Source organism: Heterocephalus glaber, unplaced genomic scaffold, assembly GCF_053883595.1.
Source record: "Heterocephalus glaber isolate CG9 unplaced genomic scaffold, H.glaber_assembly_v1.0 deba00001509, whole genome shotgun sequence".
In the NCBI taxonomy this organism is placed as follows: Eukaryota; Metazoa; Chordata; class Mammalia; order Rodentia; family Bathyergidae; genus Heterocephalus; species Heterocephalus glaber.
In genome coordinates, this window is record NW_028258325.1 from 31738471 (window position 1) to 31763680 (window position 25210).

The 25210-nt window shown below is 38.3% G+C and overlaps 1 protein-coding gene across 3 annotated transcripts in view; it reads right to left on the reverse strand.

Annotated features, from left to right (window-relative positions):
- Positions 1–5783: 5783 nt before the first annotated feature.
- Positions 5784–25210, reverse strand: part of Tlr1 (toll like receptor 1) — a 76650-nt gene continuing 57223 nt past the window's right edge. For 2 of the 3 annotated variants that reach the window (XM_004867694.3, XM_087187458.1), the window contains one exon: positions 5784–24960. In XM_004867694.3, the coding sequence (XP_004867751.1) occupies positions 22513–24894 (2382 nt within the window). In that variant the 5' untranslated portion in view covers positions 24895–24960 and the 3' untranslated portion in view covers positions 5784–22512. The remainder of the gene's footprint in view (positions 24961–25210) is intronic. The other variant, XR_015441340.1, reaches the window with a different exon arrangement.

Here is a 25210-nt window from a genome sequence, read left to right on the forward strand (position 1 = left end):
GTGAACACTGTTGCCAAGTGCCATCCAATGGAAAGGAAGGCTCATAACAATATTACAGTGTGTCCTCATTCACTTTATTCACTGGATTGGCACTTGCAACTTCTGGCTCTTTCCCAAAGTCAACATGACCAGAGAAGGTAAATGTTTTGAGTGGATTCGGGACATCAAGGCAGCCACAACAGCACAACTCCAGAGCTACTTCAGAAAGCAGTATGAATGATGGGATAAGTGTGTCTGAAGTAAGGGGGAGTATTTTGAGATGATTCGTGGCAATATGTCTTTTAGTAGAATATTTTAAAACTTTAAATTATTAAACATTCATCATATTTTTAATTTATATCATATTTCTCATTGTGAGGAGGCAGACATGAGGCTGCTATATGGAGTTGTCCTGGGCAAAACCCCTCACCCAAGCTCCCTAACCCTGAGCCTGAATGACTCTATGTTAGCTGTACTATTGCCCTTAAACACCTGGAACACCTAGAACACCTGGAGCTGTGCCCTTCACTGCTCTGTGACTCCTTGGTTACCTGGTCTGCAAACAGGAGCAACATCTTAACAGCTGGCTGTCAAAACTGACTTCCAGTCATAGACATCCTCCAAATCCACAATCAGAAGTTGCTTATCATGCTCGCCCCTGTGGGGAGTCCAGGACACACTGTCAGATCCACTTCCTCAAGTGGCCTGGAGCAGGCTTAGAGGATCAAGGCCAGCAGTACAGCATGGGTCCCAGCAGAACAGATGGAAAACTGAGCTCAGGGGCCATGAAACACCCTAGCAGGGTACCAGTGATGACATCTCCTTCAACATCTCCAGGGAAAACTCAATGCCCACTCGCTTCTGTCCTCTACATAGAGAGCACAAACTAGGCTTGTGGACCAAAGGTGGCTGATCTGAAAGCAGGCTTTCCAGCAACTAACTGACAGAACAAGAGGGTTATTTCAGTGATGCAGCTCAGGCAGTAAATACAGGATGCTTTGACAGTGGAGAAGGACTGCAGAGAGCCATATCTCTAGTGGCTTTGGGGAGGATTGGCAGACGGTGCAAAGGGCCCAGTCCATGGCTCTGATCTTGAGAAAGCAATGAAAGGGTGGAAATCATTCAAGTTAAGTGCAAAAGGTAAAAGCCACTTTGATGTGGACTGGAAGGAAAAGGGCTAGCCTACACATGAAAAACTAAGGTGCTAAGTACCTTGGGCTTTGGACGAGTCATTTAAAATTTTAAAACCTCAATTTCCTCATTTGAAATTGAAAATTATAGCTGATCATCTCTAAGTTCTCATTCAATTTAAATACCCGTAGCCTTTGCTTTTCTTGAATGGTTCTTAATAGATAGAGGAGTGAACCTTAGGAAATATCTGCTATAAATTAGATTTCAAAGTCTTCCCCCTCTAAATCTGCTTAGAATCCAAGGATGACAATTCCATTTCTGTGCAGTCCTCTTTACCACATATATTGAGAGAATGCAGAGCATTCTCAGCAAATTGATTATGGACATCCAGGAAAAAGTGCCATTTGTTGCAGAGATTCTCAGTAAGTGTGAAGGCCCTCTGAGGAATCCACAGACTGACTTCAGCCACATCGATACAGAGTTCAGTCTCCTGAGGGAAAAAGAAAGAAGCCCCAGGTTGACAAACAGCAAGAAAAATGTTCAACATCACTGGTCATTCAAGAGATGCAGATGAAAACAACACTGAGATTCCACCTCACCCCACAAAGAATGGCTGCTATCAAGAAATCAACCAATAACAAATGCTGGCGGGATTGTGGGGAGAAAGGAACCCTTCTCCATTGTTGGTGGGAGTGCAGACTGGTGCAACCACTGTGGAAATCAGTATGGAGATACCTCAAAGAACTAGGACTAGAGGTCCCATTTGACCCAACTATTCCCCTGCTGGGTGTCTTCCCCAAAGAATTAAAAGAATCATACCACAGCAATATGTGTGCACCTATGTTTATAGCGGCACAGTTTGTAATAGCTAAGGTTTGGAAACAGTCCAAGTGCCCATCAACTGGAAACTGGATAAAGAAGATGTGGTTTTTGTATAAAATGGAGTACTACTCAGCCATAAAGAATGAGAAACTAGAGTCATTTATAGCTAAATGGATGCATATTGAGGCCATACTCTTAAGTGAAATAAATAGGACACACGTGTAAATACCTAATAGTATCTCTAGTGTGAGAAACTGAAAGTGTAAATAAGGATGAAAATGATTAAAACGAATAACTGATAATTTGAAATAGGAAAAGGTCCAAAGGTGGAGGGGTGGCAGGAGGGAAAGGGGAAAGGGAAGAAAGGAAAGGAAAAATTATGAGAAAGAAAAAAAAATGGAATCAAACTGTGTAAATAGGGAAGGGTGGAGTGGGTGAAGGGCGCACAGGTAATGGGGAAAAAAATAAGAACTAAGATACATCATGATCAGGTACGAACACCCAATGATAAATGTAAATGTATTGTATACCTAAAATGTACCAATTAATATATAAATAAAAAAATGAAAATTAAAAAAAACAGCAAGAAAAGGTAAAAGAACCTACATCACAAGATCTGGAGTTAGTTTTTTCAGAAAACAATCAGAACTGTTACCCTGGCTCCTAGTGCAGCACGAAGCCTGTGGTACCCACTTCCGCCGGGCCCTCCTGGCTCAGCAGAGGGGCCAAGGCTGAAAGCTGAAACTCCGTGGGCAAAAGTGTCCCATCAGGTCTGCATGAGGTGAGATGTTGCATGCGTCTCAAGTCCCCAAAGCAAATAACATTCAACCCACACAAACTTCACTATCTCTAATTATGAACCCTAACAGTCAAAACCAAGCATATTGGACATTTGGATGGTATCTCAGTTTCTGAAAGGAACAGAAATTGGTCTGAAAGGAACAGAAATTGGTCTGACAGGTAAGATTTAAGGGCCATCAGCTGCTGAAACAAGAAGTTGCTGAGAGCTAAGCCTAATACATTATTTTTAAAATTGTAATAACACACATATATTTTAAAAATTATATTACTAAACTGAAGATTCAACCATGAAATATCTGAATCCTGGTGAGTTTGGGGCTTTGTGTGCACCAAGTTAATTCATCTTTAAAGGAAAGTTCTCATATTGGAGAACTTACTCAAGATTTGTAAACCCTCCTGTGAAATCCATCTTACTTGTCCCGAAGTCGAAACCCCACTGCCCATGCTCCTTCCTCACTGTGGTCATCCCATTGTGATTTCCTCTGGCTTCTCCTTTTGTCCTCCAGACCCAGGGCTCACCAGGGAGGGACAGAGACGCGCTCCACCTCAAGACTGCTGAACACCAACTCCTCGACTCTCGCTTCTAATGACAGCACAACCTGTCTTTTAGATCAATACCCATCCTTCTCCCTAGACTGTCATAGCTTTAGCATGATTTTAAAAAGTAACCATGAGCATGAGGAATTCATAAAAGTACAAGAACATAAAGTAGATGAAGAACTGCTGAACACCATTTTAATCTGCTGAGGATACTGGGTGTATTAGATTGAATGAGATAAAAACAGATGTGTTTATAGGTCAAGAGCAATCAAATACTAGCCATTTCACATGATTCCAGCAATATCCAGGAATCCTTAATTCTGGACTCTCTGTCTTCCCACCTGAGTTTAACCCATTCCTGCTTTTCTTCCCCAGCTTCTCAGATTCCGCCTTCAAATTCCTCCATCTAACCAGAAGCCAGTTGAGTCCCACTGAGATTCTCCGGCCAACCCAGCATCACTCTATAGCACCTGCTGAGCACCTTTCTGAGCCAGGAACTGTGCACACTGATACTTATATAAGGGCAGATGTAAATCCATTCTGGCCTCTGGATTCATAGTCTAGTCTAGTAAGAAATGGAAACTAAAGATGTGCACAGTCAGTGTGGTGATAGAAATATTTCCAAAGTATTAAAGAGTATGAAGGAGCATCATGCTTAGAGGAAGATCTCAAAGAAGAGCTGACATTTGCATCATACCTTGCAGGAAAGCAAGGTTTCTGGAACAGGCCAATGTGGGAAAGGCCCAGGAAGGCACAACCCCAAGTTTAGCATTTGGGGACACAAAAGAAGACTGAACGTTCTGGGAAAGGGCCAGGGACTCAAAGGGCTTAGTGATAGGATGCAAGGAGGTAAGAGGAGATTGGTGAAAGATATTAAATGTGTGTGACATGTTTTTCTTTTTCATGTGAGTAAACTACATTTTTTTTCCAACCAAGAAATTGACATCATGTTTGTTTTTGAAATATAACTTTGCGAGACTGAGGAGTGCTTGTTTTCTTTCTATGACCTATGAGACTAGAAAAGAAGAACCAAGCAAAACGAGTAGGATGTGTAGGCTGTAAAAATTATCTTTATTTTTTTACTTGAAAAAGAAATAGAGATTCACTCTAAAAAATTCAACCATTATAGAAAAATACAACATAGAAATCAAATGCTTCCTGTAATCCAACCTCCTAGACCCAAATCACTATTGCTATACAGTATACTGACATAGAATCTTGCATACTTTTATTTCAATGTATAAACTAACATATTAATATAAGTTTATCTATACTAGTAAATACAGAACTACCTAATTCTTTTTAATGCTATATAATATTCCATTATGGATGTTTTATACTTTATGGAATCAATCTTTATTTGGTGGACATTTGGGATGATTTTAAATTTTTTATGATTATAAACAATGCTTGGATAAACATCTTTTTACATAAAACTTTGCAAATTTGTGCAGCCATTTCTGAGAATACATTCTTAGAAATCTTTCTAGGAATTGATGTGAGTTTTTCATTTTTTATTTTAACAGATATTGTCAAGTTGCCATCATAAAGGTTGTATCTACTTATATCCCAACAATGTATGTGGTCCCTAACTGTCCTGGGGGCCTGGCAGTTTATACACAGTCTGTCCTTATTAGAGAGACAGCAGAACCTCGGGACTCTCCACTCAGTTCTGTGAATGTCTGTAGTTCACACATTTCTCTAGTGTCTACTAAATTAGCACTAATAGTGCGAAGGTTTGCCCAAAAAAGCCCACATTTATGCCTATCCTTGGGCCATTCCAAGTATGCTTTCTTTTCTATGAGAGCTTTCAGCCTAGGAAAGCAGGTAGGGATGCAGTACAATGGAATGGGCTCCAGTAAGAGACAAATGATGTGATCAGAATTTTCATGGCAGTAGAGTTCATAATGGCACCATTCACTCTGGACAAAGTTGGGAGACAAAACAAAGATGGACTTACAGCTCTTCTCAATGCAGCTAAAGATATTTTCAGTAATGCTCTTGCCAGGCTCAAAGTTTCTCTCACAAAGACAAACCAAGACAGAGCCATCTTCTTTCTCTAGATTGGGGATCAATTTGTTCTTCACCCAGAAAGAATCATGTTCACTATACGAAACAAATGCATGGAACTGAACATTTCTCCTAGGCTGTTCTTGTGCTGCCTTCCTAACCCAGTGCCATGTCTGCATCCACCGACCCAGCATCCTGAGATACCAGAGCACATCACAGTGGAGGAAACAGATAGCTGCAGCCATCACCAGAATCAGCAAGAGGACAACAACAGTGATGATCAACAGAGCTGTGTTGCAAGACAACTCAGAGAGATAAATATCTTTTAACAGAGTCCTCTGCAGATTCAAAGGGTGTTCACAGATGTATGAATCTGGCCATCCAACCATCATGCCCTTTGAATACTTTCCAAGCTGGATGAAATCTCTTAATTCACAAGTACACTGGAATGGATTTCTTCCTGCATTTAGTGTCTTAACTTCCTGGCAGCTCTGAAAAAAATCCAGAGATGGGGTGAGAATTAAGTTCATTTCAATGTTCAGAACTGAGAGTCTTCTGAGATGACTGCACCCAGGGAGATCAGTTAGAAAATTAAACGCAATATTTAGCTCTCATAAAGACTTCAAATGAATAATCTCTTTAGGGATACTTTGAATTTTGTTATAGCTCAGGTCAAGAATTTGAATACTTCTGGGCAAGCACCTGAAAACAGAATCAGCGAATTTATTGGATGACAAGTTCATGCTGATCAAAGTTTCTGGCCACAAGCAATTTTCATCATTTATTTGCTGCAATAGATTTTGGCTTAGATCCAAGTACATCAAGGCTGTGTGGTTAGCAAAACAGCTCACTAAGGAAAGCGACTCCAGCTTATTGCCCTTCAGAATCAGAGTGTTCAAATAAGGCAACTGGATAGGATTTTTAAATACTTCATCTGTTAAGATATTATTGGCAAAATTTAAATACCGGAAATTTAGGAGAATTAGGGAAAAGCATATGCGGCATTTTTGCATCTGATATTGTCAGGTTTTCTATATCCATTGTTGTAAAAAGCAAGTAGATTCTATCCTGTGGAACAGAAAAAACTCTGAAATATACATGCTCCAGACTTATAGTTCTCATTACGGTATTTGAGTAGTCGAATGAATTGTGGTCAAGGTAAACCTGGCCTCCAAAAGTCATATCCCGGATCTGGAAGTATTCCACTGATGTATGCCAAACAAATTGGAAGATGAGGAGAAGGTCATCCCAGAGTAAATCAACTTTATTAAGTAACAAAGTAGATGTCTTAGCATTCTCTAAAATAAGACTCTGTTCATTGTCATAATTTAGAAACTGGCTTTTGCCATCTATATTTGTCAATTGCAATACTCTTGAAGTCTTGAGTCCATCATGCAAAAGAACCCAGAAATGTATGTTCATTGGTAAAATGATGTGAAGTTTTGTTGTATTTAAGAGAGGTAGGCTGCCTTCCTCATAGTGAGAAAGACTTCTCAGCCCAAAGAAGACAGTACTGAGATGCAAATGAGCAATTTTCTGGAAATCTGATTTTTATATTTTTGCTCCACTCAAACCTAGGGTTTCCAGCTGTGTCATGTTACCAATCTCCTCACAAATAGGCACAGTTTCAAAGTCATTAAAGAAAAGATCTAAATGTCTGAGAGCTGCCAGCGAGTACCCAGTTACCGCCTTCAATCTATTGTAAGACAAATCTAAATATCTTAACTCTTGGTTGAATTCAAAGATCTTGATATCCAGCTGTTGGATTCTGTTATGGCACATAATTAAAGCTCTCAGTTTGAAGACAGAATGAAAATCTGAACTCTGGAGTTGAAATAAGAGGTTGTAGGATAAATCCAGTGTGGTTGTGGCTGGGGCCAAGCCTGTGTGAACCTTTCTTAGAAACATGTTGGAGTAGTTGGTAGTCAATTCCTTTTCTTCTGGAAGCTTTGGAGCCCAGCCTTCGACTGATATAACAATATTACAAAATATATAAATGTTCCTGATAAGTCTTATTGTATTTCCAAGTATCTAATCACTGTTTTCCTCATTTGAATCATGAAGATGAGTCCAGACCCCTAGAAATACAGCATATAATTTTGGTTTTTAAAATTTGTTTGTTGTATAAATGTTTTAAATGCCAATAAATATCTGCCTATATTCACAAGAGGTTACAATAAGGTCTCACCCTGTATATTGAATCTTGGACTTGATCTCAGAGCCATGGCTGATAGATCTCTAAGTCATTCATTGTATGCACCATGGTTCCAGCACTGAGGCAAATCAGGGTTCTCAGAGGGCCCAGTAGGTGGCACCCTCACACCCAAGCTTGCTTAGGAACTACTTTTGTTAGGTCAGAATCCATACCCTCCTCCACATTCCCTTTAGATAGCCTTAAGGTTTTAAGAAGATTGAAAGTAATGTTTCATCAGCAAATATTGAGGGTCCTTGAATTACTATCATGGAGTTGCTGGGTATAGAGAGTCCCTGTATCTGAGTTTCACCAACACTTACCCATGGAAGGTCCACATCATAGGAACAGAATGATTCCTGTCCTCAGGCCTCAAGTTGGTGACCAAAGAAATCTAGGTCACTGCCAAGTAATAGCAATATCACAGTGATAAAGAACAGTTTCCATTTCTTGGGGACTTTCAACGTGCCAAGATATATATTAAATGCTTCCAAAAAATAAATGCTTCATATGTACTGTCTCATTTATCACAATACACTGTGGGGAGGGAAGTACTGTTACACCTATTTTGCAGATAAGGAAACTCATAGATGAAAAATTATGAGGACTGAGAGAAGAGGCAGTCTCCAAGTTATTTGACAGAACAGAGAGAGTTGGAGAACTAAGATTCTCACCATAGTCATTACTCAGGATGTTTATTAAGAACCTATTCTGCTAGAAACTTTTCCAAGCTGTGGAGAGGGAGAATTTTTTTTTTTTTTTTTTTTTTTTTTGGTACCAAGGATTGAACTCAGGTCCTTGCACTTGCCAGGCAGACAGCAGAACCACTGAGCTAAATCCCCGGCCCTCCAAGCTGTGGAGTAATAGCAGTGAACAAAGGAATTTCTCTTCCTACACAGTTTACATTCTAATGAATAAGAGATAATGTAAACAAAATAATGTATGTATATGTTGGTTGGTGATAAAGATCTCGTTCATCTTAAGTCTTTCCACCTCTCTTTGTCTCCCTCCTTCATTCCTCCTTCCATCCAGATCCCCCTCCCATTTACAAAAGATCTTTCTCCCTCTTTCCTATTATCTGTCTTTTATTTTGCTCTTTAGATTATTTATACTTTGGTATTTTCATGTAAGAGAAACCATGCACTATTTAAGCTTGCCTGATTTATTTCACTTAACATTATGGTTTCAAGGTGCATCCATTTCCTTACAAATGTCTACATTTTCTTTCAGTTACCTTAGAATTGTACACTAAATTTCAGAAGCTTTAACGTTGCCACTAAATGTAGAAAATAGCTCTCCACGAATCACTGTCTCTTATGAATGGCCACTTAGATATGAGCTTGTGTTCATTTGGTTGACCACAAATCTACTGCCCATCCCACAAGAGCTGTCAGACTTGTTCACTTCTGCACCCCCTGCTCAGTCTCTGTAAATACTTGTTCAATATGTGTATGAATGAATGACTGATATCATTTCATCCCCTAGCCCAAGATGGCACATAAGGTGGTCTCAAAACTATGTGTTAAATGAATAAATTAACATTGCAGATTTCTGGTGGGGTATAGTGCATGAGGGTTAAAGAGTAAGTTTGGTACTAGGGATCCATAGCTTTGTGTTCCAGTCCAGTGTTTACCACTCATTGGCTATGAAACTTGGACCATTTATTTAATCTCTGAAAGCTTTAGTTTTATCTGGAATGGGGCTTATGCAGAAACACAAAATAGATGATGCATACAATTACTTAGCCTGATCCCCAGTTTATCACACTTAAAGGTAGCAGTTATCAGGCCCAAAACAAAGGTAAGGCAAGTAAGGCACAAATTTTAAGAATGTAACAAAAAATTCAGTAATCAAGATAATGTTTGAATGAAATATTTAAAAAATCAAAAGCAATGTGAAAATCCGTGTTGAACAAATATAAAAATTTTTTTGCACTTTGGGAGCCTGAGGCAGGAAGATTGCAAATTTCAGCCCAGTTTGAGCAATGAGTGACTAGTGAAACCCCATTTCAAAATAAAATAAATAAGGAAAGGGTGAGGATGTGGTTCTGTGCAAAGACTCTGGGTTTAATCCCAGTACTACAAAAAAAAAAAAGTATTCATAGATAGGATCAGCATTATAGGATTTGTCTTTAGCTTCAGGCTCCAGTATGGCTTGGCAGGTCTCCTTCTCCCCACTTAGTTATAATTGCTATGTTGATAAAGGTGATTTTAGTGCTATCACCTCACAGAGCACTCTTTACTTTAATCTAGGTATGGGATCCATGGCCCTTGAAAAAGGCAGAAGAATTTAGCCCAGTTGCTTTCTGTGGAATCCCCCAGGTTAAGATATCAGAGTTTCCATTTCTTACTCATTTCTTCCCCTGTCCGATGCCACAGCTGTTTCTGGAACTGGAATGAGAGAGGAACTAACTCTTTTTGAACTTCTCTTAAGAAAGTGAAAATAAGGTCTTCTCTCTCAGGCAATGCTGTGTATGCTGGCATTTTCTAAATAGTAGGATACAAACTTTTGATGAAAGATGCATACAGGATACTACTATTATTTTACTACTATGCTGAAAGTAGATGAAAAAGCAAAAAATGACTTTCCTGAATAGCTTGTAGTTTAAAACTCCAAGTCCAAAGACACCATGAAGTAGCAATTGGTGATTTGTCAAAGAATGCATATTTCATTACCTAGGAATTTCTCTTGTCCCAATACTGCCAAGAGATAGAGGAAGGCTTAAAAAACTCATTAAATGTTGAATAATCTTTGTAACAGAACGATAAGAACACCTACTTTGTGTATTTCCTGTATGTCCAACACAGAGCTAAGTATTTTCTATACATCATTTATTCAATCCTTTCAGCAACCCAACAAAATGGTGGCTTTTCCTGTTTTACAAATAAAGGAGCTAAAACCCAGAGGTTTACTAACTTGCCCAAGTAAATAAGCATTGGAGAAGGAATTTAAGGTCAGAATCACCCAGTCCCTTCTGATGGTAGTTAAACCCAAATTGGAGGCAGATGAGACCCTGAAATATGGCTCAGGATACGATGGCCGAGGCTGTTTCCTTTGACCCAGCCAGCTGCCACAGAGGCCTCTTCCTTCCTCCTGGCCCCATGTCCTCTCTCCGAGGCAGCGTGCAGCTGCTGTGGAACACTGCTTGGTGCCATAAAGCTCAAGAGACATCGCCTATGTGTAAATATATTGTCCAGAGAGTTCTAAGTTCACAGGAACTGAAGCAAAACTCAAGATGCACAAATCCCTAATTAATAGCTCAGCTTAGGCGGTCCGTGAGAAAGCTCTTCTAGGACTCAATGCCTACATGCTGGGAACCGAATTCAGTTCAACACTTCAGCAGCCACACTTCAACAACTTCTGAAGGAAACCGTATTGTACAAGATCCATCCACCCACCCCAACTTTCAAACACATACCACAAATGCAGAACTGTTGGAGTGGGCAACAGATATGCTTCAGCCACAAATCTCATCCAGCAGATGTTATTAACATGGACCACTGGCAAATAAAAGCTAGGCAAAACTTGTTATCATGCCAGGGACCATCCGTGCTGGATTGGCTGATGAGGTTAACTTGCAGTCAGCGAAAGAAAACCCAGACCCGCAAGCACCTGCAGGATAATTGCTGAGATCAATAGCACCATGGGCCATCTATATAAACTCAAATTATCTCCTTTTAAGACAAGACTATGCAACCTTTATTTCTTTTTCACAAATACTGCAACAAACAGAGCGAACAGTTCTTATTATGGGGCTGGCACCTTCTTGGAGAGCTGCAGGTGTGTGGATGTTCACTGACAAGGTCAGAATTGGCTGCAGGAGTGGATTGGATAGCATTTCTATGATGTTAAATCCCCTTCCCCCTCTACTGCATTCAAGTGGTATTGCATGTTACACTAATTCATTATCATCTAAGTGCATTTTTTATTGTGGTAGATAAACATCACAGAAACTTTCCATTTTAACCATTTATAAGTGTACAACTCAGTGGAATTAACTGCATTCACATGGTTGTGCAACCATCACCACCATGTATCTCCAGAGTTTTTCATCATCTCAAACTGCAATTCTGCCCCCTAATCATAACTGCCCATTTCTTCCTCTTTTCAGCTGCTGGCAACTACCACTCTACTTGTCTCTGTGAATTTCAATACTCTAGATACTGAATGTAAGTGAAATCTTACAATATGTGTTATTTTGTGACTGACTTGTTCCACTTAGCATGTTTCCAAAGTTCTCCCATGTAAAGCATCTGTCAGAATACCCTTCCTTTTAAGGCTGAATAATATTCCAATGTATGCATATACTACACCTTGCTTATCCATTCATCCATCAGTGGATATTTATATTGTTTTCATCTTTTGTGAATAATATTGCTATAAACCTGGGTGAACTAATATCTCTTCAAATTGCTGCTTTCAATTCTTTTGAGTATATGAGGTGTAACAAAAATATGGTGAATGTTTAAATTTTTTGAAACTATTACAGCAAAAGACACATTGCCATTAATCACCTTCAAAATACTCTCTCTCGCCTTGAACATACTTGTTCCATCATTCTTGCCACTTTCTGAATCAATTCTGGAAGTTCTCTTTCGTGAGTGTCTCTACTTGTGCTGTCATGGCTGCGTTGATGTCCTGAATCAATTCAAAACACTTACCTTTCATGGTAATTTTGACTTTGGGAATGAGCCAGAAGTTACACAGCACTACATCCAGTGAACAGGTGGATGAGGACATACCGTAATATTTTTATTTGACAGAAAGTGCTATAAATATTTGATCAATGAGGGGTGATCAAGGAATACGGTGAATGTTTAAATAAAAATATTTACAGCAGGACCGGGAATTTAGCTCAGTGGTGCTGCCACCTGTCTTGCAAGCGCAAGGTCCCAAGTTCGATCCCTGGTACCAAAAAATATATATATTTACAGCAAAAGACACACTGCCATTAATCCCCCTCAAAATACCGTCCCCTCACTTGGAACACACTTAGCGCATCATTCTTGGCAATGTGTTTTTTACTGTAATAAGTTGTTTTTTTTTTAATTTAAACATGCACCACATTTTTTTTTTTTTTTTTTTTTGGTACCTGGGATCGAACTCGGGTCCTTGCGCTTGCGCAGCAGGCAGCGAAACCACTGAGCTAAAGCCCCGGCCCCACCACATGTATTTTTTATATGTAGAATAGCATTAATGAATCACATGGTAATTCAATGTTTAACATTTTGAAAAATTTCCATCCCGCTTTCCCACAGTATTTTAGAGCTCTCTGATGATCCCTTACTTTAAGGTCCAGTTCAGTCATCCTTCCTGCTGCACAGTGGGTGGCCAAGCAGTGACAAGAAGGAGTAAGAACCATGGCTCCATAATTTCAGAAATTGACTGGAAGAGGTTGGAAGGGGTTACCTAGAGGCCTTGTATGAAGTGAAGGGATAGAACCAACATATTTTTTTATGTATGTTGTAGAGTACAGATTTTTGTTTTTAAACATACTTTGATGTCTTACACATAGGATTTCAGGGAAATGGCTGGAGATCACCAATGAAGATAAAAATTTCCAAACGGATTTGTTCACAGAAGGAAGGGCCAATTTGAAAATGAATGATTACATTAGGTTTATGTGAGTAGAAAATTGCAGAATGGCTAAGTTCTTAAAATAAGGGTTTTTTGCAATAATATTGGGACTTTAAAGCTTGAAGTGTAATGTATGTATTTCTACGCTATTATAGAGGATAAATCGCACAATAGGTAACTATATAAAACAACAAAAATAAGTAACACCAAGCTTCTCTATTCCCCACCTAGACATACATAAACAGGTCTGCCTTACACACACATACACACACACACACACACACACACACACGGAAACCAGGGCTGGACACACAGGAACGGTAGAGAGCAGAGTCCCAGCTTGCTGAATGAACTAGTCTCCAAAGTATTTTTTATTTCAGAAATTCTCAAACAACTATGATCAGCACATCCATGTTGTATATTTCCCTCTCAAGAGAAAAAGAATCACTTGGAGTTCTATTGTTCAAAGACACTTTCTTCCTTTGCCCAGAGACCAGTATTTTTCAACGCTTTGCACTATCAGCAAACAGAGGGGTTTTCAAATTTTAATTTCTTTACCAAAAACAAGTTGATCCAAGTAAGGGAGTGGCACTTTAAAGGAAGCATTCCACACGGGATACTGGTTAATTCTCACCACCAACTGCACAGAGCATATACAAGTGTCCCATTTGTCAGAAGGGGAAAACTGATTGAGAGAAAATAAGAAACTTGCCCAAAGTCATTACCTAGTAGGAGACAGAGCCAAGACTCAAAACAAATAAATTCAAACAAATAAATACAAATGATCTTAAATATGTAGTAGGAAACTAACTAAAAATAATGCAAGCCAGAAAAGTAAATTAAAATTTTCTAGTAATCACATTTTAAAAGATAAAGACTAAATTAATATATTTATGTAATCCATCATATTAAAATATTATTTCACAAGTACTCAGTATAACAAGAATTAATGTATTTTACATTTTCTTTATACAATGCCTTTACAATCTAACTTTTTTTTTTTTTTTGGTACCTGGGATCAAACTCGGGTCCTTGCGCTTGCGAAGCAGGCGGTGGAACCACTGAGCTAAATTCCTGGCCCGTCTTTACAATCTAGTGTGTTTCATATTTACAGCACATTTCACTTTAGACTTGCTACATTTCAACCCCTCAATAGCCATATGTGGGTAGCGGCCACCATATTGGACAAATAGGACTGGAGCTTTGAGTTAATAAATGATCATCCAGCAATTAGCAATCTAGAACTCTAATTTGCCCATAGTTTCCCCAGTAATGCCAAATACTTGGTATTTCTCATTTCTCCACCAGCTACCTCTTGACTCCTCCTCTTCCTCCCTTTCTCAACTGACTATGCTCCCTCCGGAAATGACCCTGTTGGAGAGACAGCTGTAGGGTTGCATAGACAATGGTGTGCTGCATTCTGCAATCACCTCCCAGCTTCACCTGCAGTGACCTCACATCAGTACCTTGAAACTGACTATGGTGGGAGTATTTATATCATGAAGCAGACAAACATTATAAATCAACCATAAAACACTAAAAATCTCTCAGCACCTCTGTCTTCAGAAGTCATCCTAAATCTTATAGGGAGGAAAGTTAAAAATAGGTCTTAGAGGTAGGATGAGGAAGAGAAGAGGGAGGATAAACAAATATTAAAGAGACATTATGGAGTAAAGGGAAAGGGATGGGAGGGATAAATAGAAAGGATAGAGGATAAAAGGAGAAAGAAAAAGATAGGAGAAAGAATGAGGAACAATAAAATGAAAAGTAGATGGGAGTCAAAGAATAAGAAGGGAATGGAGACAAAAAGAATAGAGAAAATAAAATATATAAGTTGAACAAGAAGTGACAAAGGAAAAAATAGAAAAGAAGGGGGTTAAGTCTGGATTTCTCACCCAGGCAGTTATTCTTATAACTTTATTAATGAGTTGCTCAGTGTTGATATTAGGCAGAAATACAGTGATTATTTATATAATAAACATCCTATCAAACACATCAGCATGAAGAATTCCCCTGGATTTCCTTGCTTGTATCCAAGCCAGCTGTTATTTTAATTGAATACAGAAAAAATACACACTGAATTATGATTACTAAGGTATTTTTCAATACTTCCAGTGTTCTGCAGCTTATACCAAAGAATAAGAGCCAAGTTTTAATTTTTAAGGATTTTGTGAACCAGTTGTTAAAACAACCATTATTAAATATAATTATATCTAATTGTATTTAAATGAAACTATCTTAAAAACAAAGTTATTAAGTACTCAGAATTTATCTCTTCCTAATTATCATACTATATATTTACTATTATTAAGATCTTGAGTTATTTGCATCTATTTATCCTTACAGTGGCAGTATTATACTGGGGTATTCATGCTCATCTCTTTCCAGCTCCACCTTCAATGATGTCATCATGGCAACTTGCCACTGGTCTGGGGTAGAGATTTATACCACAAAATTGACAAACACTGTAAATCAGGATTTTATCTATTGTTCTGTTATTTTTTTAGACTTATGAAAATAATGAAAGAAATATTAATAGTTTGTTGAAGCTTTTTCTTAGTTTTTTCCTTTATTTATTACACACTACTGCATCTGCTTCCATTTACAGCTGATTAAATTTGAAAGGAAGAAAGAAAAGAAGGAAGGAAGGAAAGAGCATCTCTGAAACTTTATGGGTCACTTTTTTAAGATTACAGTTTGACAGAGATTTACATGTGCACTATCTCTTACTTTTGGCTAAACTGTTCAGTGTGAACATCATTACGACCTGTGTAAATAGTGGGGCAGAGCTAAAAACCTCATTACTCCCCAAGATGACAGTTCATCATTACACTTCTTGATTTTCCTCTACCTAACAACTGTCTTGTCTTTTATTTTGTTCACTTTCTATCTATCTGTGATGACTTTCCCCACATACTCAAATAACCCCCAAGCCAAAATTTTAATGTAATCAAATCTATGAAATAAACAACCACTTGCTTCAGATGACTTTGTCCCTTGCCCCAGTACAGACTGGATGCTCTCTACAACTTCTGCTGAGCTGATATCCTCTGCAGTTGGCAGCCACCATCCTGGAACATTCTCGCTCCTCTCGGCCCTATTAAATCTCCTGTTTTCTGGAGTGAATAGCATCTCTTTTCCTGTTTTCTCCCTGTTATAGTGGAACACATCCTCCAGTAGTTCCCTAGAAAAGAGTTCATTGAGATTAACTTTGAAAGAGAACTTCAATGTTGTGCCTCATATTTGATTGATTCAGTATAAAATTCTAAGTTTCAAGTAACTTTCCCACACAATTTGGAGGTATTTATTTATAGGTTCTCATATTGAAAAGTGCAATACCATTTTAATGTCTGATTCTTTGTTATGTGCTGCAGTTTGTTTTGTTTTTTTCTTTTTCTCTCTGGAAGTTTTCAGGTTCATTGTCCTAAAATTTCAAGAAGAAATGTCTTAGTTTGGGTTTTTGTACCATTCATTTTGCTGGACAATGTTAGGAGATTCATGTCCTTTGTTAAAATTTGTTTTATTTCTTTTTTGACATCTTCCCCTTCATGTTCTCTTCCTGGGACACAGGTGGATGTGGACTTTCCAGACTTAGGATCTAACATTTCTCTTAGTTACTTTTCCTGTTGCTAAGACAAAATACCTGACACTCAAAAGTCAAAGGAAGAAAGGATTATTTAGCTCACAGTTTGTAGAGACTTCAGTTCATAGTTGGCCAGCTCCAAGACAGGGTGTCATGGCAGAGGGGCATCACAAAGGAGAAACAGTTCATGGCAGGCAGAAGACAGCAAAAGCAAGCAAGCAACAAACAACAAGCAACCACACTAGCCCTCTTTCTGTCCCTTATATTTTTATCAGGTAGCACTTACCTCCATAGTGGGGCACCTTTAATACTACCCAGAACTATGCCAAACCAATCAGTGGACTAATTTACTAATCACACACTCTTAATCCTAGCATCACAGTCTAGATCCAGCTACTTCTGAAAAAGCCCCACCTATGATCACATGAGGCTTTGGAGGGACATTTAAACACAAGCCATAACACAAAGCCCATGATAATCTAAATTGAACAGGATCAACAAAGTTCTAGTTCATAGTTTAGTGCTTTAGAAGAATCAGTTATAATAATGACATAATAATAATTAGTTGTATACTAATATAATAAGCTCAATGTTTATTGAGCTTTTGTTTTGTGTCAGGCACTGTTCTATGAATTTTCTGTATCTTAATTTATTTAATCCCTTTAGCAATAGAAACAGGTATTATTATTATTATTATTACTATTCTCATTTTACATACAGGATGATAAGGCAGAGAACTATTTCAGCAACCAAAGTCGTTAGAAGGAAGTGGAAGATGCAGAATTCATGATGACAGGATCTGACTTGGGATGTTCTTCCTATCCACTATGTCTGTCTACAGCGAATAGCCCAGTCCTGACCTAAGTCCTTTCTGCACATTTTGCCATTGTTTTCTTACAACCATCATTTGAGAGAGGTACCTCCTTTTGTAGGTGAGAAAACAAGGCTGGAGAGGATGAAGGATTAGTCCAAAGGCATAGAGGTACAGAGAAATTGAGCCAGGATTAAATGCCTGAATGTCTATTTATGAGCCCAGCTTTATAACTTCATTCTCACTGGGCATAGTAGTGCATGCCTGTAATCCCAACACTCGTGAGGCTGAGGCAGAAGGATCACCGAGAGTTCAAGGCCAGCCTGGGCTACATAGCGAGCTCAAGACCAGCCTAAATTACATAGCAAGATGCTGTTTTAAACAAACAAACAAACAAAAACACAAAAACAACAACAAAATCCCTTTAGTCTCCATCGTTTCAGCTCTGGTAGAAATCTAATTCTGATCTCCTGATCTCATTTCCTCATTTTTGGTTGTAAATTTTCCAAGTACAGAAAAGTATAAGAACAAAAATGAATACCAAGCACAGGCAACCAGTCACTGTGGTTTTGTATATTTTATCTAGACTTTTTTCTATGTATATTTTAACATGGTCAAAACCACAGTGTACATATTTCATATCCTGTTACTTTTATTCATATTATAATATAATCATTCTTCAATGTTAATAAGACTTCCTATACATTTTTAAATTGTGGTAAAACATATATAACATAAAATTTACCATTTTAATCCTGTGCAATATTTTAAGTGGCTATAAAAATTTGTCTTTAAATGGGCACAACAAATGTCTCCGTTGTGGAAATACGGAGCGTTTCAAATTTTTCTGTTCTAAATGACCCTGTAATTGACATACTTGTGAATATTTTTCTACATTACTTTTCCCCACTTAGGATAGATTCCTAAAAGCTTAACTACTAGGTAAAAAAGCATGACTATTTTATTTTATGTATTTATTTTGAGGAGAGTGTTGGGACAGGGTCTAGCTATGTAGGTCAGGCTGGCTTTGAACTCACTATATAGCACAGGTTGGCCTTGAACTAGCCATGATTCTCTTGTCTCAGTTTCCTGAGTGTTGGGATTACAGGTGTGCACTACCACATCCAGCAAAGCATGAATATTTTTAAGTTTTCAATATACATTACCAAGTTACTTTGCTCTCCTATTATCATGCTATGAAATACCCATTATGTTATGTCCTCATAGTACACAAAGATGAGAAAAATGGAACTATGTTAGTCTCAATTCTGGTGGAGGTTCCTTGAGTGATATGTGAGACTAGATAGCTAATTTGTAACCTTTTGCAGACCACTCGCTTCTTGCCAGTCAAAGAGGTTGGAGAAGCTGAGAGAACGAATTGAAAACCAGTAGAGAAATTTAGGAGACAGATTTTGTTGTTTATGAGGCCCATTTACCCTAAAAAACACAGGTAAGTTGCGCTCCCTCTAACTTCAACCCTAGAAAAAAACAGCTTTAACTGAACAATTTAGAAAGCTTGCTATGCAAACCATAATTTGGGGACATACTGGGCCAATACAATTCATACCTGAAAATCTAAAGGTCTTGGCTAGCTACTCTAAGGGTACATTTTACAAATATGTAATCTAGGGTTAGATGAACTTATCTAAGGTCATCCACAGAAGTGATGAAGATAAAAGTAAAACCCAGACCTTCTGAGTCCAAGCTTACCTAGTTACTGATTCTGTATGCTTCTTAGGTAACTGTGAAATCTTTCTTATTTTCATTACTCTATAGTTACGCATACTTTGACCTGAATTCTTCAACAGGAGATTCCAGTGGTACGATTTCAAACTCTTAGCAACCTCTTAAAAACTACTTATGAGATCAAGTGTATACAGGAGTGATCTAACTTCTCAGAACCTTGAGTTAGGTAAACTCTAAGTGACTTTGTGCCTCTCTTCTGAGATTCTTTTAGACTTAAAAGCTTTTTATTGGTTGAATTATCTCCCCCACCGCAAATTCACATGTTGAAGCCCTGAACCTATACCTCAGAGTATCATCTTTTTGGAAATGAGATTGTTGTAGATGTAATTAGTTAAGACGAGATCCATAGGGTGGGCTCTAATCTAGTACCATTGGTGTCCTTATGAAAATGGGAAATTTGGACATAGAAACAGACAGGCATAGAGAGATGATGTGAAGAGATGCAGGGAGAAAACAGCCAAATATGAGTCAAGAAGATCCCTGCCCCCCAAAGGAGCCAACCCTGCCAACACCTTGATATTGACCCGCTAGCCTCCAGAGCCATGGGACAATAATATATCCAGTTGCCTAGGCTACTCATCCATGGGACTTTCTACAGTAGTCCCCGAAATCTAACTATAACTGCTTTCTGAACAGTTGAAACTCGATTGTGAAACCTTAATGTTCAACACAGGAAGTGCACTCATCCTAGAGAAAATGGGAAAATCCAGTTTATAATGACTCTTGCAACTACACTACAGAATAAGAGGTTTCATGTATATTTTAGCATACATTTCACTTTTTAGCATACATTTCATGGTCTGAATTTGCTTCTCACCATAGAAATTTAAATGTTTTCCATATCCTCAAGTTCCAACTCCATAGCTTGATTTTTAAGATCCTTGGCAATATGGTTTTAATATAATTTTCTGTACTTATAAGTGTAGTTTTCCATAAACCTTATGGTCCACTCGCCTCAGCTAGACCCAATCTTCAGCTTTTGTCACCTCCTAATGATGCAATCAAATTCTCATCAAATGTCTCATCAATGAATTAGTCCACCTGATGAATATAGAGCCCCCATGATTCAATCATTTCCCAAAAGTCCATCAGCTGGCAACCAAGCCTTTAGTACATGAGTTTTGGGAGACATTTAAAATCCAGACCGTATCAATTATCATTTCTAAGAAGAATTTTTCAGCCAAGCTAAGTGATCTCTGGACTACCACTGTATATTCTTGTTTCATTTATTTTTATGCTGGTTATGTTAGGTATACAGGGTCCTCTGAACCACTGCATGTTCCTTAGGGCAAGAAATTAATAGTGGATTCATCTGTTATTTAGATCTCCTCCCAAACACTCCACTCCCAAAAGTGAGACTGAGACCAAATTTTGTGTGCAGGTTTCTCATTTGGAGAAGCAACATCAGAGCTCCCAGGTGAAGGGACTGAGAAGCACGAAATAAAGAAGAAGGAAAAGTGAGCCCAAAGTGAGTTCTGAGCTGCTTACCCCCATGGGGAAGAAAGCTCAGTGCTTTTGGGCACTGACTGAGGAACCAGGTAGGCTGCCTGCCCTCCCCACTGCTCTTTCTTTCTTTCTCTTTCTTTGTTTCTTTCTCTTTCTTTCTTTCTTTCCTTTTCTCACTTTCTCTTTCTCTCTCTCTCTTTCTCTTTCTCTCTTTCTCTCTTTCTTTCTTTCTTTCCCAAGAATAGATGAAAGGAGTGTTTGTCTAATGGCTCCTACCATGTGGTGACCAAGGATCACTTAAGAGGATATTTTGCACTTCCAGGTTTCTGCACAGGTCAGAATGGTTGAACAAGCTTCCAGAACCTTCTCATGCAGTGATATTAGTGAAGCCATGTGGTATAAAGTGAGAGAGAGACCGGGGATTTAGCTCAGTGGTTCCGCCACTTGCCTCACAAATGCAAGGACCAGAGTTCGATCCCTGGTACCAAAAAAAAATTTTTTTAAATAATAATAATAAAGTGAGAGAGACACAGTGCAGTTCTGAAAAGATCCTGTCAGTCTACACTTGCCCACAGCTGGAAGTAAGAAGGTAGATGAGAGGATGTTTGATAAATACGAAAAATATATTACATAGCCTACTCATTGCACTACACCAATCTGCTCATGCTCTACATTTCACAAAGAGAGGGAGGCTATGTATAGAAGCACGACATCTCAACTATGTTCTTCCTTGGGTCGAAAGAGAAAGGTTTCTGTGCATATCAGTTTATACAACTAGAATCACATCAAGATCTCTAGCCACCAAAAAATAAAAATGGCTCAGAATTTCTATTTGGACAGAGCTGAAATATCTTCTTGGTTTGGGTTCCCCCAGGAGCACACCCTGACACAAGGATTCAACTGCATGTAGTTTTAGACATGATCACAGAAAACACACATAGAGGAACGAATGCTTAAGAAAACACAGAATGCCACTAGAGAATACTTTATCAGGCTATTTCTACTGAGAACAACCAGAATTTTATTCCATTGGGGAACTCAGGGAGAGTATTAATTTATTTCAGATTTATTTATTTAAACAGACTTATTTCAAAAACTGGGTAAAAAAATTGGAGCATTAATCCATTGATTCTCTTTCTGACACTGGTTAAGGGCTGCTGCTAAGAACTCTCCAGCAGTTCTCAATTGTCCTTTGTGTGGGCTTCATGGCTGGGAAAAAGACCCTCAGGCAGAGAGTCTTAGACATTAGTGATAAGCCACCTTTAACATGTAGAAGCAAATGCTGAGTTGAATGCACAGGGCACCAACAAATACAGACAACTCCTATAGAAATCAGCTAAAGTGTGTAAATCACGGAGTTTTCCAATATTGACCCAGCACACAGCAATACACATCAATGAAAAAAGCAAGTGTTTCTCTTGATTTCATGATAAATTCAATGAATTTTGTTATAGCAAAGAAATAGATGAATCCATCATGTGTCTGAAGTTAACTGTTAAATCAAAATTATATAATGTTAATAATGTTTTTACTACAACATATAACTGGTGAACTGGGGTCCAAAAGAACAAATTACTAACTAAATCATAAAATTCAAAATTGCGTTTAGATTCATGTTGATGCAAAACAAAGTCATTATTAAAATTTTCAGGGGGGGCCGGGGATTTAGCTCAGTGGTTTCGCTGCCTGTTGCGCAAGTGCAAGGACCAGAGTTCGATCCCCGGTACCAAAAAAAAAAATTTCAGGGGCCGGGGATTTAGCTCAGTGGTTTCGCTGCCTGCTGCACAAGCGCAAGGACCTGAGTTCGATCCCCAGTACCAAAAAAAAAAAAAAAAATTCAAAAGCAGCAACATTGACAAAGGAATATTTTTAGCTCTATGTATGATTTATTTCTTTCACTTGATTCATCAGATTAATATTAATGGCTGCTCTTAGGTTTGCCCAAAAAAGTCCATGTTTGCTCTTCTCTGTGGGCCATTTCAAATACGTCCTCCGTGCCATAAGAGTTTTGAGCTTATGGTAGCTGCTAGGAATGGAGTACTGTGGAATGGATTCCAGTAAGATCAGAATTAAGTTATCAAAATCCCCATGGAAAAGATTGTGATGGGCAAAGTAGAGTTCATAATGGCACCACTCGCTCCGGATAAAGTTGGGAGACAAAACAAAGATGGACTTGTAACTCTTCTCAATGCAATTTATGATATTTTCCAAAATGCTCTTGCCAGGAACAAAGTTCCTCTCATGGAGGCAGATCTGTAAATTTTCTTTTTCTAGGTTTGGTAGTAATTCTTTCTTCACCCAGGCAGAATCATGCCCACTGTATGAAATAAAAGCATGGAACTGAAGCTTTCTTTGGAGTTCCTCTAAGTGGATGTTCCTAGCCCTGTGCCGGGTCTGGGTCCACTGACACATCATCCTGAGATACCAGGGCAAATCGAAGTAGCAGCAGAGGAAGGTCACAGTAGCAGCCAACACCAGCATGGTGGTCACAATGGTAAGAATAAGCAGAGTGGTGCTGCAGGATAGTGGAGACACATGGAAGTCCTTTAGCAGGATTCCCTTAGAGCTTTCTGGATAGTCACACTTGTAAGAATCAGGCCAGTCCCACGCTACTTCACTTGACACTTGATTCATATTTTTGATGAATTCTCTTAACTCACATGTGCACTGGAATGGGTTGTTCCCTGCTTTCATTGACCTAATCTTCTGGCAGTTCTGGAAGAAATCAGCTAATGGATGGGAAACTGAATTATGGTCAATGATCAGTGCAGAAAGGCTGCTGAAGGTACCACATCCAGGAAGGTCAGTTAAAGAATTGAAAGCAACATTGAGTTCTTGCAAAGCTTCTAGACGGGTAACATCCTTAGGGATGTTGGTTATTCTATTGTTGTGAAGATCAAGTACCTTGACCTTGGGAGGCAAACATCTGAATACAGAATCAGTAAGTGTATTTGAAGACATATTTAAACTTAATAAACTTTCAGCCCAAGAGCATGTATTTTCATCATCACCATACCTTAGAGAATTCTGGCTAATATCCAGTTGTTGTAGAGACTTCATTTCCTTGGTCATAAGAATTATATTTGCAAGTTCTTTTAATTGGTTCATTTTTAAACTAAGTGTTTTTAATGCAATTAATGTTGCACAGTTTTTAAAAATCGTGTCTGTTAAGAGATTATTGGAAAAATCCAAATATAGAAATGGGCTAATTTGGGATGGGCAAAGCATGTGGAGCATACGTGTACCAGACACTGTGAGATTTTGGATCTTCATATTTGAAAAGATACTGTAGATATTACTTTGTGGAAAACTGAACACATCACTGACAACTTGCTGTATAGACAAGGCCTTCAGGGAAGTATTAGAATAATCAAATTTCTTGAGGTCAAGTTGACCTTGTAGTTTCACATTTGAAATTGAGAAATATTCCATGTTTGTATGCCAACCAATGTGGATGATATTAATCAAAGTATTCCAAGTTGTTTCAATGTTATTTAAGGTAAGTTTTGATAGCCTTGGTTTCTTTTGAAGTTTTGATAAAACATCTAGGAAATAACACTCATTGTCATGTAGCACACATTTGATATTAGATAGCTCCAAGTTTACTGCAGTACTGACTGACACATCCAGAATGAAATGGAATTCCTTTTTTGTGGGGAAAACAACATGCAGACTCCTTGTATTAAAGTCTTGAAGACCATCAGGCTCTTCTTTTTCTCCATAAGAGTCTCCTAAAACCAGCAAAACTTCACTGATATTCAAATGAGCAATTGGCTGCACACTAGATTTTTGTAACTGTGTTGCACTCAGTCCTAGAAATTTTAGTTGAGATAGGTTACCAAACTCCTTGCATATGGGCAGGGCATCAAATGCATTAAAGGAGAGATCTAAGTGCTTGAAGTTCACCGTAGGGTGGCAAGAAATTGTCCTCAATTTGTTATGGGACAAGTCCAAGTATTCCAATTCTTGGTTGAATTTGAAAACACTGAGATCAAGATACTGGATTTTATTGTGAGAGAGTATCAAAATCTTTAGCTCTGATAGTGATAGAATGTCAGAAGACTGAACCTCAGATATGTAGTTTTGTGATATATTTAAGGTTGTTGTTTTCAGGGATAGGTCCTTGGGAACATGAGTGAGACCTGTTTTTGACCTGTCAACTAAAAATTCACTTTCAGCAGATACTTGGGTTTTGATCTCACGTATTAACATGAAGATGATGACAAAATGGAAGATTCTGAATTTCATTTGAATCATTTTGTGGCACCAGACATTCCTGGGGTAGTTGCTGCTCTTCAAATCATCCTGACATAAATATAGATCCTAGGGGGAAAATCCACATTAAATAATTATATTAAATTAGGCATGACTGACACAACACTTTCATTAGAGACTCATGAAATGAAGGCTACATTCTTTAGGGTTATACAAACTGAAACCATGAAAATGTATGATATATAAGCTCTAATCAAACAAATTTTAATATGGATGGTATAATCGTTGCAGGGTGGTTCCTTCCAAAATATATGCCTATCTTCTAACTGTGTCTTAATTCACAAAAACTGAAGGTTAT